Source organism: Myotis yumanensis, unplaced genomic scaffold (assembly GCF_028538775.1).
Source record: "Myotis yumanensis isolate MYYU_CA2020_CCGP unplaced genomic scaffold, mMyoYum1.0.hap1 SCAF_1, whole genome shotgun sequence".
Lineage (NCBI taxonomy): Eukaryota > Metazoa > Chordata > Mammalia > Chiroptera > Vespertilionidae > Myotis > Myotis yumanensis.
In genome coordinates this window covers 216,527,629-216,546,564 of record NW_027223752.1, presented here as the reverse complement: position 1 = coordinate 216,546,564, position 18,936 = coordinate 216,527,629, and the positions used below count along the sequence as shown (strand labels likewise).

Genomic DNA, 18,936 nt, shown 5'->3' with positions numbered 1-18,936 from the left:
TAAACTCGGGCCGATCGTAACTGCGTATTACCAAATATTTGTTTGTTTGCCGTTCACAAAGATACCTACCTGCGTATGCGAACCGTTTCATACCCATTGGGGTAATAGGTATCATAAAAATCCCTGATTTTGCGCGGGAAACCTAAATAATTGCCCGCGCCATCTTATATTTTGGCGGGAAATTCACCCCACACCGGAGTGTTAACTTAGATCTCCAACAATAACATTCTTTATCACCACTCCCTATTGAATCGCCAAATACACCCAGTAGGTGCTCAGTAACTGGTAAATTGAACTAAAACAAAAACAACTATAGATAAGATTAAGAGTTCCTTGAAACTAAATGGATTATCTCAAATGATGGATTTATTTCTCAATACTTACTCTGCCACTTCTGCACTCGCCTATGGACTTCAAGTATTTTGTGGATAATGAGGATGAGCAAAAATATAAAAACTAAAATTACTAAAACATACCAAGTGATCTTCATGAAACAAGAGAAATCTGCAAAGAAAAAAATACAATAAAAGGACACAATAAACAAGAGGCTATGTGGTGGTGCAGCTGGGTTCTATTACATATTCTTCCCGTAACTAAAAAGCTAAATAGTACATAGCATCACTTTATGAGTCATTTGCTCTCCTGAATTCTTCCCTGATGTGCGAGGAAACTTGATCAGGTGGCTTCCCAAGATCCATTTAGTTCCAAATTTCTAGGGTTAATCTCTTACAGGTTATGCTAGTGTTAGTTTCACTATCATTTCTATCACTAGGTTAAGACCAAGACATAGCCAAGCAGCCAAAAATTATATCCTGACATCAACAAAGATGCATTGAGTATGAAGAGGATGAGGAAGAAAGGTAACGACAGACAGAGAGAAAGGGCGGGGCTGAGACACAGGAGGTGAAAGCAGCCAGGGCAGATGAATACTCAGACTCCCCTTTTCACAAGGGCTCTCAAGGCGATGATCAGATCAAGTATGTGCATTAGTTAAACATGCAGTTATCCCAGCCTAAACTGAATGAAGATACAGGTAAACACTTGGTCATTCAAATGACAGTGAAGCCACACGGGGAGGACGGTCACCGTCCAGCAATAGTTTAGCACCGTCTCCTTTGGTCCCATAGAGACACACTGGCCAGCCGACGCAGGAATCAGTGACTTAAACGAAGGCAACCTCATCATGTCCAAGACACAACTGTCTACTGAAGCCATCCTCTGGACCCTCTTCCTTGCACACAAAACACAGCTAGTACTTACTCAACTTAGCAAGATATATAACTTGCATATACCCTTGGATGACTGCCCTTGTGGTGCTCATGATCTGGGTATCCCTTTCACAGGACCCCCACTCCATGGGCAGGTGTACATTACATAAGCAGTCAACATGTATTTAGAGAAGAAGCTGGATGAAGAAAAGTCATAGTTGACTGGGATGACATAGCACTTGGCCTCCCCAGTATCATTCCATGACAGCTGCCAAACTTGCATTTCTCACTCAGCAAGATAAAAGTATGTAGTCAGCCCAGCCGGCCTGGCTCAGTGGTTGAGCGTCGACCTATGAACCAGGAGGTCATGGTTTGATTCCTAGTCAGGACACCTGCCCAGGTTGTGGGCTTGATACCCAGTAGGGGGCATGCAGAAGGCAGCCAATCAATGATTCTCTATCACTGATGTTTCTATCTTTCTCTCTCCCTCTCCCTTCCTCTCTTTTAAAAAAAAGGAATAGCAGATTGTTAGTGCCAGCAAAAGCCAAGATGGGTCCAGCCACAAAGGTGTCACTGGGTAGTGGTCAAGCCAAAAAAAAAAAGAACCATGCATTCACCAAAGTTATATTGCAAGAGCAGAATGTGCACAGTTGAGGCCAAGCCAGCCAGCTCACCCACAAGTGTGAACATAGCATCAGCGTGAACACAGAGGAATGTGTTTCCCCACATCCCATGCCTCACACCTTCCCTGCCTCCCTGCAGCCGCCTGCGAGAGAGCCAAGGGGAAACGAACAAGAATCTGAAAAAAATCTAAAGAGATGGTTTAAATTATTGTTTCAGAGTAAATTTACCAAATTGGACTAAATTTCGTTTCATTCCCTGATGGATGGGGCTTTTAAAGAAGATCACATTAGTCTTTGCACAGCAGAGTAAAATACGAATAATTTTTTTAATCTTCTACACATGGCAAAATGGATATCGTTTTTCCAGAATATAAAACTACCTATGTATGCATCTCTATAATCTTTCTAAATTATGGACCCCCCCCCAAAAAAAAATTAGCTATCATTTCACTCTGACTAGATTTATGGATTTTTCCATTAACACAAAAATAAATCCTCTTAAAATCATAATAGAAATCCGTATTTTTCCTTTATGTTTTAGAACATCAAGTAATTAAATGGATACATAAATGTACATTGAAATAAATGTTTTAGAATCTATAATCCAAACCTCTTTATCTTTCAGATTTTTATCACAGTCACCTTTCCTATGCAGCCTTTCCAAAACTTACCTTCCAACCGCACACCTGAACCAGAAGGAACGAACTTTCTCATGCCCTCTCCCATGCAACCCCCACCCCACCACACACACACACACACACACACACACACACACACACACACCTTGAAATACGCACTAACTGCAGAAGCTGTAGGGTCCTGGGCAAACTAACTCACAGGAGAAAGTTCTCTGAAGTCATGTATTTTATTTTCAAAATGCATACATAGTATATATTTGTGTTTGCTTTAAAATAAAAATAAGATTTTTTAAATAGTTGCCTCAAAAATAACTAACATTTTAGAAAACCATTCCAAAGTCACCTGAAAGGCTCCCAAGCATCTGGAACATCAAAAAGCCCAGAAGATTGCTCTAGCAGAGCACCTGTCTCACTGAATGACCTCCTTGATTGCTTTGCATTCATCTCTCTTTGTGTCCCCAATGCCTGGAACATTGTTTGGCATACAGCAGGCATTCATTAAATGGTTAGATCATAAAATGCTCTTCAAGAGTAGGTTTTGTGGCTAAGTGAGGGCACAATGCTTAGTAAAAGGATCAATTGTGGTCAATCAGAAGAGGATGGGTAGGAAGTTAATCAGCAATAAGCAGAACTAAGATATATGTAAGTTTTGTCTTTGGGCTCCTACATTCCCCCAACTCCTCCAGGGAACCAAATTGCTTAATCTTTATCCTGCCTATCTTCTCGGCTTCACATCAAGAATCCTATTTAGCTATGGTAAGGGGGAGAGATCAAGTAAAGGACTTGTATGCATGCATAGAAGCCTAACCAATGGACACAGACACCAGGGGGTGAGGGCATGAGGGAGGGATGGGGGGATAAGGGCACATATTGATTAATACCTTAATCAATAAAGAGAAAAAATCCCATTTAATGCAGACCTGGTTCACAGCTCTAAGAGGACATGTTAAATCAATTCAAAGTAAGATGTTAATAGATATCACAATGTACATGGACATTTACATTTTAAAATAAACCTCACCCTTTCATACCCAAGTGAGGTAGTATTACTTCAAGCGCAGCTAATAGGCATGTACAACATCTTTTCTAGGGCAGAGGGTCTTTCTAGTGACCCTCCGTCACCACCCATAGATGCTCCTTCTGCCTCCAGGTAGGGTTGGGCCCCATAAAGAGCACATTTTAGAAAAAAAAAAAACAAGGAAAAAAAAAAAAAACAGATGAAAGGGCCAGCATTTTTCTAGCCATATTACTTCATCAATAAAATCCTTCTTCAATGATTTTACTTTCAGTGAAGTTAATGTGCTAGCCCTTATATAATTTCTCTTTTCCCTCTAATTTCCTTTAAGACTTACTTTTTACATCCATGTCTAGGTGCAAAGAAATGTGTACACAATTATTCGAGTGATTCATAATTCCACAAGTATGGTCTATAGACTTTTCCGTGGTTGCCTCTTCCTCCATCATTGCTGAGCTTCTGGTGCCTGTTTTTAGATGACAGGTAATGTTATATTCCTCCGAGTGGTCAACTGCAGGAGCTACAGTGAAGTTAAAATGTCGACAAGGTGAAAGATCATTTGCCTTCACTTCCATGGATCCTCTCATGATAAGAACTAGAAAGAGATTAGAAAAATGTTATTCACAAAATAGTAATACCTAGTAAGAAAACAATTTAAAACTAAATCTCTCCCTCTCTCTCTCTCTCTCTCTCTCTCTCTCTATATATATATATATATATATATATATATAAAAGTAGAAACAAGAAGTTACCCGCACTAAATTTTTTTAAGACTGTGAAACCCAAGGGACAGTAAGATTGAAACAGAATCGGAGCACCTCAAAGAAAACACAGATATTTCTCTGACAACTTGTGGAACAGATTTTATTTTTCAAAATTGTCACAACAATATTTCTCATCCCACATTACACTAGTTTGCTAGGGCTGCATCACAAAGCACCATAAACTGGGTAACTTAAGCAACAGAAATTTATTGTCTCACAGTTTTAGAGGCGAGGCCGCTAGGCTTTCAAGATTAAGGTGTTGCCAAGTTGCTTCTCTCTGAGGGCTCTCTGGGTAAGATCTGCACCAGGCCCCTCTCCCGGCTTCTGGAGTTGCTGGCAATCTTGGCATTCCGTGGCTTGTGGAAGCGTCACCCCAATCTCTGCCTTTATTTTCACAAGACGCTCTATCTGTGTGCTTGTCTGTGTCCGCATTTCCCCTTTTTATAAGGACGCCAGTCATATTGGACCCTAACCCATCCTATTGACCTCATCTTAACTAATTACATCTGTAAAAACCCTATTTTCAAATATCACATTCTGAAATACTGGGGGATAGGACTTCAATATAATTCAACCCATAGCATACATGTTAACTTAAAATTTTGCCACTGCACCATAAATAGGTAGAGTCTAATACCTTGAATCTGGGTGGGAGGGTCTGTGATAAGTGTAATCAACCAAATTCAGAAAAAGAGACTCTTCATGGTGAAGCCATAAAAGGTGAAGCAATATCTACATTGTTCTCTGGAATATAATATTGGTGCCTTGAACCACTATGTACCAGTTCAACAACTTAGAGTGATCATGCTGAGAGGAAGCCCAAAGTAGCCCACATGGAAAGACCACATAGAAAATTCGGAGAAAACCCCTGAAGAGAAATGCTCACCTGTCTCTAGCTGCTCAGCCCCTCTGCTTTAGCTCACCACTGTCTTACCCAACAGTATGAAATGCTCCCAGCCAGAAATGCCCAGTTATGCCCATTCTGAATCTCTAACCCACAAAGAAGAAGAAGAGGAAGAAGGAGGAGGAAGAGAAGGAGAAGAGAAAAGAGAAGAAAAGATAGGAAGAAAAGAAGGAAGGAAGGAAGGAAGGAAGGAAGGAAGGAAGGAAGGAAGGAAGGAAGGAAGGAAGGAAGGAAAGAAATGATTGCTGTTTTTTTAAGCCACTGAGTTTTGGGGTGATTTATTACACAGCTATAGCAACTAAGAGAACTTATCAATGCACTGTTTTCACTTTCTTTTTTAATTTTATTTCCTTCCAAGCCAGAGGGCCTCACTTTCTTTTAATGAATTGATTTGAACATAACTATTTTAGAATAGTTTTAGACTTACAGAAAAGTTGTGAAGACAATACATGGAGTTCATATATACTCCATACCAATTTTCCCCTATTATTAACATTTTACATTCACAGGAACATTTGTCACAATTATTGAGTCAATATTGATACATTATTATTGACTAAAGTCCATACTTTATTCAGGGTTCCTTGATTTTTACCTAATGTCCGTATTTTTCACTCCAGGATTCCATTCAGGGTACCTATTCACATTTACTCATTATATCTCCTTAAGCTCCTCTTGATGGACAGCTTCTTAAACTTTTCTTATTTTTGATGACCTCAACAGTTTTGAGGAGTCCTGAGCCAGGTACTTATAAAATGGCCCTCAATTGGGATCTTTTTCTTTCTTTCTTTTTTAATATCTCAAGAAAAATGATTTTAAATATAATGATGTTACAGGCAATAAACACCTATTATTTAAGAAAACACTGTTTTCACTTTTCAAAGAGACAGAGAAGTAGCACCTGTGAAATGCCAGCCCTTGAAACACTTTCTAGTTCTTTGCTATCTTAAGGTATTTCCCCATTTTGCTTTCTGGTGATTTGACCCAAAGCCCTGCAATAGTTACAGCACTACTTGAATAAGAACTCAGAAGAAGACATGTCTATTGTACTTCATCAAAAGTCAATGACAAGAAATCTTGTTCCCAATTTTCTGTTGTTGGCATTATTACAGATGTCCCCTCAACCTCCCCTCCTTGTTCCCATTTCTAAAGAATGGGGAAAATGCCAATATAAAACAAATAAAAGGCAATCTTGCTTATGCCTTTTTCTCACTACATTCCAGCTTATCGGTGACAAAAATAAATCGGCATAAGCAATCATTTTTATGCTTAGGCTTGAGGCAACCAATATATTTTGTGATTATAAGTGAATTACTTAATTTCTCAATGATTCAAATTAATGCAATTTAACTAAATAATATATATTGATCACATAATAAATGTAAGGTTCAATTATACACTACAGGTAATATGTAGTTATTTTTTATTTGTTCATTCATTCATTAAACAAATACTTATTGAGTGCCAAATGTCAGGCATTATGCTAAGATATAGAAATACACTAGTGAACAAAGACAAAGACCTTGCCATCAACAGGCTCACTGGATAGTTAGACAAGTAAAAAGACAGCTCATATATAGTGGATAAATGTTAAGCAGGAATAGTTATAAATGTATCAAGAATTCAATGACTCCTTGGAAAATCAAATGTGATTTTTTTACTATGAGAACCTACAAGTTTATTTAGAATTTTTAGTTCACATTTTAAAGTCCATTTATTTAAATTCAGTATCTTTGAAAAAAGCACGTTAAATAATTCTTTAACCATCAAATCTTTGTGAATTACAGTGGCATCGATATTTTGAATAGATATTTTGTTTTTGATCAATCAAAGTAAACCAAGAACAATTAATATCTCAAAGCCCTTCAAGTCAGTCATCAAGAGCCACTCCAGGAACTTAAAATTTGAATATATTATGAATACCTTTTTTAACCAAATATGGTCATCTATCCTTGATACATTTCATTCTCACTTTCCCTTTGAATTTACCTTTTGATGTTTGTTCCTGAGAAATAAAATCCATGTTTCCTTTGGACTCACAAACCAAACATGAGGAGCACATTTGAAATTCACTTGTGATGTCAGGGCATATCCTGGTGAAGTTTTGAAAGTTGGAGTGATTTAGAAAAATTCCCATCATAGTTTCAGTTTCCCTTACTGGTTGCAGAAAAGTCACAACAGAAAAATTTAAGGAAGAGAATGAATAGGTAAGATCAGGTTGTAAGCACACTTCCAGACATGATAGCTCCAACATGTTTCCTATAAAGGAAAACAAAAACTTTCTTTACTGTGAAAGTTTGAATTTTTCAAGTAAATACACAATAATAGCTCCCAGTTTTTCTCAGTACATTTCAGCTTATCAGTGACAAGATTTTGTTTTTACATGAATTAACAATAGCTACTCCATTTAAATATTTCTTTTTAAAGTTTATCAACATTCCCTATTAATTTTCAGCAAACAGTCCTTGTAACAAAGTGCTTGGAAACCCTAGCATTTTAACCATTCTCTCTTCTGGGAAAGTTCTAATGGACAAGCCTCAGGTTCCTCTGAATTCATCTGTTCTACGCTGGAGGTTCAAGTCAACTGCATGGAGTTGAACAGGGAATGGAAGACATGAACAGTATAGTATCTCTATTGGTTTCCAAGGGCTGTGTAACAAGTTACCACAACCTGGGTGCCTTAAAATAAGAGATTCATTCTCTTACAGTTCTAAAAGCCAGAAGTTCAACACCGGTTATACTGGTCTGAAATCTCGGTATCTACAAGGCCACACTCCCCTGAAGGTGCTAGGGACGAATCTGTCCCTTGCCCCTCTTCCAGCTTTTGGTGGCTGCTGGCATTCCTTGGCTTGCGGCTGTATCACTTCAAACTCAGCCTGTGTGGCCGCATTGCCTTCTCTGTGTCTGTCTTCTACTCTTCTGTCTGGGTCAAATCTCCCTGTGCCTCTCTCTTGTAAGGACAGATGGTTGGATTAGGGTTCACTTGGATAATGCAGGATAATCCCCCATCTCAAGATCCTTAATTTAGTCTCATCTGTAAAGACCCTTTTTCCTTATAAGGTAGCATTCACAGGTTCTAGGTTTTAGCACCTAATCACCAGTGTTTGGGTGGCCATTAGTCAACCTGCCTGAGCCTCCAAAGATGAAACTTAACAGGATGACATAATTTGTATTTTTATCTGAAGACAAACATCTGATATGAAAATGGTGGTATAAATAGAAAAAAAACATCAACTTCAAAAGAAAAGACAGAAAGACTTAGTGCTGTATCTGTCATTAGCCAAGATACTCGAACAATTTAATCTCCATGAGTCTCATTTTCTCATCAGCAAAATAGAGATAATAACTCTAGATTCTGCGAACCTCATGGGGTTATAGTAGCATCAAGTGGTATAGTACATCTGAAAACACTTCTGAAATTTGTACAAATGTATATTATTTAAAATTCAGACCCATGTTCCAAAGTAAAAATTAAAAATGCATCCTTCATTTAGGATAGAATTGTCTATGATTTAATTCGTACAAGTAATTAAAGATCACTATATAAAAATCAGAAATCCCTACTTAGCTTAGCAGTAGTGCTCAACTAAGGAATAGGTAACCCCTCTTTCAGATATTACCATCTGACTCTCATTTGCCAGTATAAGAAAATAAATAACATGCTCAATTCACCATTATATGTCTTTACCTTTATTTCATATAATCCTATAGGGCAAAATACTATATTTTTAAAATTTTCTAAATAATGTGGAGTGCAATAGAAGAATTACTCCATTTTTTTAGAATGATTACTTCTAGTCATACATCTTGGTTCTAACTTAAAAGAAAATGAAGCTATTGATTAATATTAAAAATTTCTTTTGCTTCTGGAATTTGTACTTTAATATTAATTCATAAGTGTTTCATTACTGATGATGATATTTTTATTATGTAATAAGTTAAAGGCTCATTCCTTCTGCATTTGAAATTGCTTCCGTGATAATTCACATTTGATTTCCAGCTTCAAACACATTTCATACTTGAGTTGCTATAAAGTTTTTTGGGGGAGGGATAATTTACTCAAATATATAATTTTATAATTTATTTATAAACAAAGATGTAATCAAATAGTAACTAATTTTTTAAAACATTGTCTTCAATAACAATGTCCCAGGAGGGAGATAGAAATGCACTAGCTGATGGAACTCTAGCTTTTTTTATGTTAGCAAAATACACAAAAACTTATTTCTTGCCATCTTTCCACTTTCCTCACTGGAATTTTTCAACTCGTGAAATTTTCAACTTTTTGAATTTACAGTTTTATGCTATGACTAGAAGGGAGATAGAGAAATTTTACTGTCAATAGTGCAGTCTTATTCAATAAGTGACCAACTGGGCTTCTTAGAATTTACATTTGGGTATGACGTCATTTTATGATGTTTTTTAAACCTCGGGTTTAAATAATTCAGTTGGAAAATAAGTAAAGGATATATCCTTCCCTGATATAATTTTAAGAAATAAATGAATTCTACTCAATCATTTTTGTTATCAGATGGGCTATAATTTCATCACCAAAAACAAGGATTTATGATTTTAACTACTGCCATCAATATTGCTGGAAACCAGGAATCTAAATTCTCACTCCCAGAGATAGAACTGCATGCCAGAATTACTCCACTACTAGGACTGCCATCTCTCAGAGGAAGTATACAAAATGCTAAATAGTATTAGGAAAACACATTACAGTATAGGACAAATGCCCAGATCAGTTATTTTTTCTTTTTAAAGAAACATGGACGATCTTCATTTTCTTTTTTGGCACATCCTGGTGAAATTATGAAAGTTATTTTCTTTTTTAACTTTTATTATAATAAATCATATATAAGCATATATAAAATGTATTGTGCCAGTTAAATAATAATAAAAATAAACACCATGTATCTATCACACAGATTAAGAAACAGGATATTACCAACATCTTTTAGGCACCCTAACCTTCCCATCCCTACACACTACTTCTTTCCCAGAGGTTGACCACTCTCATTAATTTTGTGTGTACCACCCCTTTGCTTTACCTTCTTTCAAAAATTTATATATTCCAAATAACATTGCTTTTTAGCATATTTTAGAAATATATACATATATATGGAATATGCTATATGTTTTCATCTATTACTTGCTTTTTCTGCTCAATATGTCTTAGTCATGTTGCTGTAGTTAATTATTTGTGGTATTCATTTGAAGGATGTATCACAATTTATTCATTCTCTGACTGTGAACATTTGGGTGTTCTATTTTTTGCTGTTCTGAATAATGCTGCTGTGAACTATAATGCTCATACATGATGGGACTGCACAATAGTCCAACCACTTTGGAAAACAGATTTTCATTTCCTTTAAGTTAAATATACATTTATGCCCTGACCGGTTTGGTTCAGTGGATAGAGCGTCGGCCTGAGGACTCAGGGGTCCCAGGTTCGATTCTGGCCAAGGGCATGTACCTTGGTTGCGGGCACAAACCCAGTGGGGAGTGTGCAGGAGGCAGCTGATCGATGTTTCTCTCTCATCGATGTTTCTAATTCTCTATCCCTCTCCCTTCCTCTCTGTAAAAAATCAATAAAAATATATTTTTTAAAAAATTTAAATATACACTTAGCATATCTCCCAACAATTCTACTCCTAGGAATTTACACAAGAGAAATAAAAACATATGTTCACACAAATATCTGTAAATGAATTTTCATGGCAGCTTTTTTATTTATAATAACCCAAAACTGGAAAGAATCCTTTCAGTCACCTTTTAGTGTCCCTGTCCCCCACATATGGCCCCATGACACTGAGACTCTAGGCCACCAGGAATTGGTAGATGCCCCTGAAGTGACCAATTTGTTCACTGTTGCTTACCCATCTGAATTTATAATTTTTAGTCATTTTTCCCCTTTGAGAAGTTTTCTTATCAGTTCAACTATGTATTTTTTTAATTTTTAAATATGTTTTAACTCACATTTTATTTTTTTGTGCTAAGAATGTTTTTCAAGGTAGGGCTATAAGAAGAGAAGTCTCAACTCTCTGTTGACCTTCAAAAATATGTGAGAATTTATAATAAAACCTTCACTGCTTGACAGACGATAAGAGCTCCAAAAACTACTCTGTGTCAAGTCATATTTCCCCAATACCTGAGCTATTCCTCTGTTAACTAGTTGTCAGGAACTTTGGAAGAAGTATGGATTATTTCAGACAATACATATTCTGAGTTGTTGCTCCAGAATATTAAATGTAAACTAGGAAAAATAAGAAATTTTTTCCACTAGAAACATAGCTAAGTGCAACCATTTTTGAGAAGCATTTGGTGACTTCTTAAAAATTAAATATACTCAGGTATTCTACTACTAGTTGCCTCATATAAATGAAAACATATGTTCCTACAAAGATTTGTACAAGAATGTTCATAATAGCAAATTTATAATAGCCACAAACTGGAAACAAGCCAATGGACGAACAGACAAATTTAGTGCATTTATACAATGGACTACTTAGCAAAGGAACTATGGTATACTCAATAACATGGATGAATCTCAAAACATTATGCTAAGCTAAAGAATCCAGACCAAAAATGGATATTGTATGATGATTCCATTTATATGAAGCATAAGAAGGCACAAAACTATACTATGATGACACAGGTCAGGAAGTTGCCTTGGGGGTGGGAGGAGATTTGACAGGAAAGGCAGAAGGAATCTCTCTGGGAGTGTTGAAAATCCATAATTTATATGGGGATGACAGTTACATAGGTGCATACCATTGTCAAAATTCATGAAACTGAGCATTTAAGATCTTTTCCATTTTATTGTATGTAAGTTATGTCATTCAAAAGCAGAGCAAAACAAAGCATAGCCAATTGCTTCTGAAGATCTTGCATCATTATTGGGTATTCAGCAATTTAAAAATATTAGCTGCCAGGAGAGGAGATAGTGTATGGTTTTGCTGCCTAATTTACAGACATTGGTTAACATGTTGTTTCCTTTGGTCACAGGTCTGCCTTTGTAACAATTGGCATAGACTCATTTCAGCAGCAAAAACTCAATTATATTTCCATTTGGATCCAATGCTGATGCTTCTTTAGTAAATACTGAGTGGAAAAGGGTGAAAAAAGGCCATGATGTGTTAACCATCTACCATGTTAACCAGGTCAGGGACAGAGAAGTCTAGATAGGATATGGATTTATTCATAAACATTTGAGGGAGACAATTTGAAATATTTCCTGGGGATAAGGGGAAAAGTTTGGGGTTACTTTTAGCTAATGGTACCAGTGTGTGAAAGGCAGGTTTGGGACAGAAGAAAGAGACTGCTGATTTTACCTGTCAAAACAAGGGACATAAACACATTGTGAAATTCTCCGTGGGAGGAAAAAATGGTAGAAAAATGACTCAGGGTAAAGGGACACATATCATTTTTAATTAAATTTATTGGGATGACATTGGTCAATAAAATTATATATGTTTCAAGTGTACAATTCTATGATACATCATCTGTATATTGCATTGTGTGTTTACCACCCAAAGTCAGTCTCCTACCATCACCATATATTTGACCCTCTTTACCCTTTGCAACCCTCCACTCCCATTTCTCTCTGGTAACCACCATACTGCTGTGTCTCTATCAGTTTTGTTTGTTCATTTGTTGCTTTGACACATTATTTTTAAGTAAAAAAAATTCCATGAAATAAATGTCGCAATCTAAAAGGTCTAGATTTGTGATGACATTTAGTGTTTCAAACATGTAAGAGGATAGTAATGCCTGGCTTGCCTAAATCAAAAGATGGTTGTGAGAATCAGATGAGAAATGCTTCCTTCAAGAATGTTCGCTTTTTAGCTGCTTTACAATATGACTCGGAAAATTCACTCAATCAACAAATACTGTCCTAAGTGCTTGAAATATGAACAAAACAGGCAGAAACCTCATTTTTATGGAGTTTACATTCTATGTAGAGAAATCAGACAACAAAAAATATATATAATAAATAAGTACATTGTATAGGTGTTAGGTCTATGAAGAAAAGAAACAGAGCAGTGCAAGGGGGAGATATATTACCATATTTGTCTTTTAGAGAAAGTCATATTTTTCTATTAAAAAAAAAAAAGAAATACACAGAGAGAGCATTTCTTCCTCAATTCAATGAGACAAGCAATTAGAAACCATCCCAAGCAAGGGTTGTTGGTATTGTAACCTAATAGATGAGACAATGAGGCCAATTCTCCCATACCAGTGAAAAAGCATTATATTTGGCAGTATTTTTTTTTTGCCAATACTTATTTTCTAAAATATATATGGAAAAATATTGTGTCCATTAGTAGCCATTTAAAAATGATAAGGATTCATAAAATTCAGGAAGAAGTAAAATCTCACAACAAAGTAAAATTACCCATCAAGTTCTACTCCTTTCTGAAGATTTTCAGAATAGTCTCTTGAGAAAGATGCTTCACTCTGAATGAGCTTAAGTATTGAATGACTTGAAATGAGACATTTTATGTAAAAGTACTTGGTATACTACCTGGCACATGTATAACTATTCGTTAATTTTTTTAAAATTTAAATAGTCACAAAACTATGTCCCAACACTTATTGGCGATTACGATTAAATTTTTCATAAGCCAGACAATAAGAAGAAATTAAAGAGCCCATTTTTGAGAAGTGGGATAACACTTTCAGGCAAGTTCATGGTGGATAACCTTAATTAACACTTTTTTTATACCCCAGACAGAAGTAATATGTAGTACAGATGCTCAGATACTTCAGGGGTTAGCCTTGAGTTCATTAAGTATTTGAAGTTCCTTTATCTTTTGTTTTCTTCAACTCCACTGCTCATTATACCACCATTTCCATCAGAAAGTGTGAAAAGGAAGAGAAAATTAAAGCTAGCAAACATAGTTTATGTCAGTTTGGCTCTTAAAAGTTAGTGAGGAAGTCAAAACAGCTAGATAAAATTAGGTTTGAGGTGTTTTCATCAGCACTATTCCTGTCCCACACTGTCACAAATCATCAGGAATATACTTGCGTAACTCATTACTATCTCTGGTTTCAAGAATTTCTGAGATATTTATATGAGTACATTTTATTTGAAAATCAATAATAATTGCTTCTCTTAGAAAGTGCTTCTGCAAGCAGGTAAGGAGAAATATTGGGTGATCATTTGAAATCGGGGAGTTATTTCCCATGGCAACAAAAAATGAAAGAAACATCTTCCCCCAGGCAGGCCCAGAGGCCACTTTTACTGCGTTCACGTTGAGCCGTTTTACGTTGCTATCCAGTAATTGCAGTATCGTATTTAATTATTTACCAGTCAGTCCTCCCGACTGAAAACTCCTTGAAGGAAGACCTGCCTTTCATTTTCGTAGCCCTGGGTTCCTAGTACAGGTAGATAGTATTCATAAGTGAAAAAATAAAAAGATCACTGAGGTTTATATGAGTTAACCAGGTCTCGCTCTCTTGTAAACATTGTCCACCAAAAGTAGGTTAAGTCTATTGTTTAGGGAAAGCTAGCTCCCTTAATTGCAAGAAGCTCTGAATCAAAATATATCCACTCCTTTTTATATCTCTATTATCTCCATGCAATAGAAGTCTATCAAAACATTATATTAGCTACCAAATCTTAGCATAAGCTACTTTTCAAGTAAGCTGCAAGTATTAGAATAAGCTCTCCTGCCAATGCAAACTCATTAAAACTCTCAGACACCGTTAAAGTTCCTCTCCTTTGGTGAAGTTAGAATAAATAGCTTCTACTGTATAACTATGATAATTGAATATTCCGAATAATGATTACTCAGAGACTCAGATACATTCTTGACGAAAAATGATCAAATACAGTTCTCTATTTTTAACATAGGCCTTTGGATGGTTTGTTATTTTCAAATCAAATCTATTAAGCCTCGTGAATACATTATTCCTCATTAAGATTCTTTTTTAATTCATTTGACGTGTCGAAGACAGGGTATCAGTGAATAATTTATAAGTAAAAATCATTTATAATATTTGTCTTAGAAATTAAAGTGAATAGGACATAAGAAAAAGTGGAAAAAAAGACACAAGTAACTGATAGGGAGGGTGAGACTATACAGGAAGAGCTCAAGGTTAATTTTAGCACTAATGGAACACTCTAAGCTTATTATCTAGATAACTTTACCAGAGAGTTTGTTTTATGAACTATACTGGCTAGCAAGTCAACTCATTTCATAAGACATTGAGTATTATTGTGATTTAAAAATTACTAAAATATAAAGTTTTTTAAAAACAAAACAATTATGTGCCCTTATGGATAACATGAGGTGATAGGAACTATTCCTGGTTTTCCATAAACCAGTATAAGATATAAAACATTAGCCCTAACTGGTTTGGCTCAATGGATAGAGCGTCAGTCTGCGGACTGAAAGGTCCCAGGTTTGATTCCAGTCAAGGGCATGTACCTTGGTTGCGGGCACATCCCCAGTAGGAGGTGTGCAGGAGGCAGCTGATCGATGTTTCTCTCTCCTTGATGTTTCTAACTCTCTATCCCTCTCCCTTCCTCTCTGTAAAAAATCAATAAAATATATATATTTTTAAAAAGCAGTCCCATTAACAAAAAAAGATATAAAACATTATTATTACGCTATTTTTAGTACATGATTCTTATACTACTGTATATGTAAAACATTTTGCCTAGTAATAAAATTTTTGTTTATGGTGGCTCTGTGCAAAATTCCTTCTACCAGAAAATGACATCAGGATAAGATGGTGCTTTTCAAACATTTTGTTTATTGGCCCTAAGGAAGGTTCCTTTGAAACAAAATTCCCAAATAAGTTCATCACCCCAAAGAGTCCGGGGAAATATTTATGCTGTTCTTGAAGAAGGAAAAGAGAAATGGCTCTTTAGAGTATGTGAAGGCAGTAAAGGTAGTATTGGGAGCTGATATAATTGGTTAGGAAACTAGGAGAACAAAAATTATATCAATGTCGGTAGTTACCAGTTCACATAAACATTAACCAATAATTAGCAAGTAGTTTATTAAATCTCTTTTAGGCTGATTACCTCGTTTTCATTAGATCCAACCTGATTTTTTGGAGATGCTAGATATGCCTATATGGCCTACCTTAGATAATTATTAAATGAGTTTACTCTCAGCCCACAATCGCTTAAACATTTAAATAGTTATCTCTAGTCCAATTCTAACTATTCTTTTTATATTTGCATTCAGTGAAATCAAGAATTAAAAATATGTGCTATTTAATAACTATGTACTAGTATAGTGCTAGGTGGGTACTGGAAATATCGGGGGGAACACTTTGCAAAGTATATGATTGTCTAACCACTATGCTGTACACCTGAAACTAATACAAAAAAAATGGAAAATAAATATATATGTACGCTGTGGTTGCCTAATCTAAGCAACATAATTCCAGAAAAACAAGAGAAATTTGAACAATTCAATTGTTCACAAAATTGCACAACCGTGGTATTTATTTACCAAAAAATATTTTTATCTGTCTATTCAGCATTCTGTATATGCAACAATAATTACTGCAGCAAGTCAAATTATAAGATTTTTCCTCATTTTAATCAAATTTATATAACTTTTAATGATATTATATTTTCTTTTTATTTTTTCTTATTATTAAATGCTAGGGAACACAGTTATCATCCAAATAGTCACATTAACATATTTTCAAATCTTTTACTGACATATAAAAATAGTTTAAATTTACACCTAATTATTTTCTATCCTCAGTTTTAGCAGTCATTCCAATTCTTTGAAATATCCAGAGTTCATTTTGTTCCATTTTTCTCTCGTTACAAACATTCACACCCATATTCCTGCTTAAATTTGCACCCATCTTACTCTAATTATATTTTGAAATACCTAATTCGTTTTTCAAAAAGCAATAGTAAGTTATTGTGTGAAATAGCTGTTGGAAGGAAGTCAAGCCATTTTAACATAATAAATGTTCTTTTCTGTCGATAATAATTTCAGAATGTAAAAGCATTCTTAAAACTGGTTTTGAAGGGAAATGTTTTAAAAAGCAAAATCATGTGATGAGATTACTGTACACTGAATGTTTGAAATCTTGGCCACAAATTTTAAATTGTCTTTTCATTTTTTTATTTCATTATTGTTTGCTACAATGACTAAGTGCTGTGACTGAGGTTACTGTGCTATGGAACAGTCAACTGAAGTTGCAATCTCCCTGCATTAGCTTTTCAAATAGAGAGCTTCCGCCCACGCAGCATGTCTCTGAACTGAAGACATTTCCTGTAACCATTGGCTGTCATCACTTTTAAAATTAAGAAAAAGAAAAGATAAATCATAATTATATACTCACCTTTTGGTGTCTTGAAATATTCCGGCAAAATTAAAATGAATGTGATCACTATTGCTAAAAGTAATTTAAGGAGGGCTGTTTTTGTCATGTCTGTTCACATGACACACGTGTTCCCATCCAGTGCATTGATGGCAAGTTTCTTCCTGCTTTAAGTTTCATCTCTGTGGTACTTTAAGTTTATGCAATTGACCTCATACTTCCTTTTGGGTAAGAATTAAAAAAAAAAAAAAAAAAGAGGCCTTGAACTGAGACTTCTTCATTTTGAGTCACTAGACATTGAGAAAACTACTTTCAAGTAAGCACTTTCAAACTATCTTCTAAACAAGATAAAAATAAAGTAAGGAACCCCCTGGCAATGGGCAAGGAGACACCTGATTGGTGGTGTTGCTCTTATTGCAATCAGGGGCAAAGCTGATGTACAGTCCTTAGTTCATCCTAACTTGATACCTGTGCCGGCAGCCAGAGCTGCTTCATGCCTGAGGCACACAAAATGAAAAAAATAAAATAAAAAAATATAGAAATGATCTTGGGAAGCAAAGGGGTCTTGTCCTCATCTAAATTCGAAGCTATTGTCTCTTGTTTGCCAATCTGTGTGATAAACATAAACTCACAATATACTCACCAAAAATAAAATGATGAAGGTCAGTCATGTCCAGGTTATATGGACAGCATTCATTCATTTAGTTATTAAATGATTGTTGATTTTATATTTTTTTAAAAAGCACACATTAACTCCTGGGCTCAGCAATTCCGTATTTGGACCATATCCCAAGGTAATAATTAAAGATGTGCACAAAGATTAAACTACAAGAATTTCATGGCAATATTACTTGTGTTCATAATAAAATGCAGGACAAACTGAATCAGGGATTTGAAGACATTATGCTACAGTCACTCATATAATGTCATATTACGCACTTTTGAGAAGAATATTAACATGGAAAGATGTTCACAAAATACTAAACAAAAAAGATTTTTTTAAAAATGATTGTTGACCTCTTTTAAGTGTGAGGCAGGCACTGTGCTGGATTCTGGGGTTCAGAAAACAGTATGTCTAGAGGACAATAAACTGACAAAAGGTAAGGATAAACTAAAGACACCTGCACAACTTTAGTTCTACTTTACCTACAAAGTACAAAAGCAGTAGAATGGGACTCATTATCATTATGCCTGTAACTTTTTATTGTTACAGAATCCACATTTTCCATTCCCATTTTTTTAAAGATTTTTCATTATGTAATCTTGTTTAGAATATATAAAGGGTAGGAAAAATTCATGATGAATAAAGAATATGTGTAAACAAATATTTTTTCCCATTTTTCTTGTTTTCTAGTGTTGGTTTTTTTTTTAAATGGCTATCAGTTTCCTCCCTGCTCACTCTCTTTTGTATTCTCACCATCCATCCGTTTCTATTTATCCTATTTCTTGTTCTTATCCACCCAGCCCTGGGCTTT

The 18,936-nt window shown here is 35.4% G+C and overlaps 1 protein-coding gene and 1 pseudogene across 1 annotated transcript in view; one reads left to right on the top strand and one right to left on the bottom strand.

The window, feature by feature from the left end:
- The window catches only part of TMEM156 (transmembrane protein 156), a 34,270-nt gene extending 16,667 nt beyond the window's left edge, over positions 1 to 17,603 (bottom strand). Inside the window, exons 1-4 of the mRNA XM_070410728.1 lie at positions 17,483 to 17,603; positions 7,142 to 7,411; positions 3,822 to 4,079; positions 385 to 504 (exon numbers count right to left, since the gene is read on the bottom strand). Of these exons, the coding sequence (XP_070266829.1) occupies positions 385 to 504; positions 3,822 to 4,079; positions 7,142 to 7,411; positions 17,483 to 17,570 (736 nt within the window). The 5' untranslated portion in view covers positions 17,571 to 17,603. The remainder of the gene's footprint in view (positions 1 to 384; positions 505 to 3,821; positions 4,080 to 7,141; positions 7,412 to 17,482) is intronic.
- A 223-nt stretch (positions 17,604 to 17,826) lies between these two features.
- LOC139001451 (small nucleolar RNA SNORA48) lies at positions 17,827 to 17,971 on the top strand (annotated as a pseudogene).
- Positions 17,972 to 18,936: the final 965 nt, after the last annotated feature.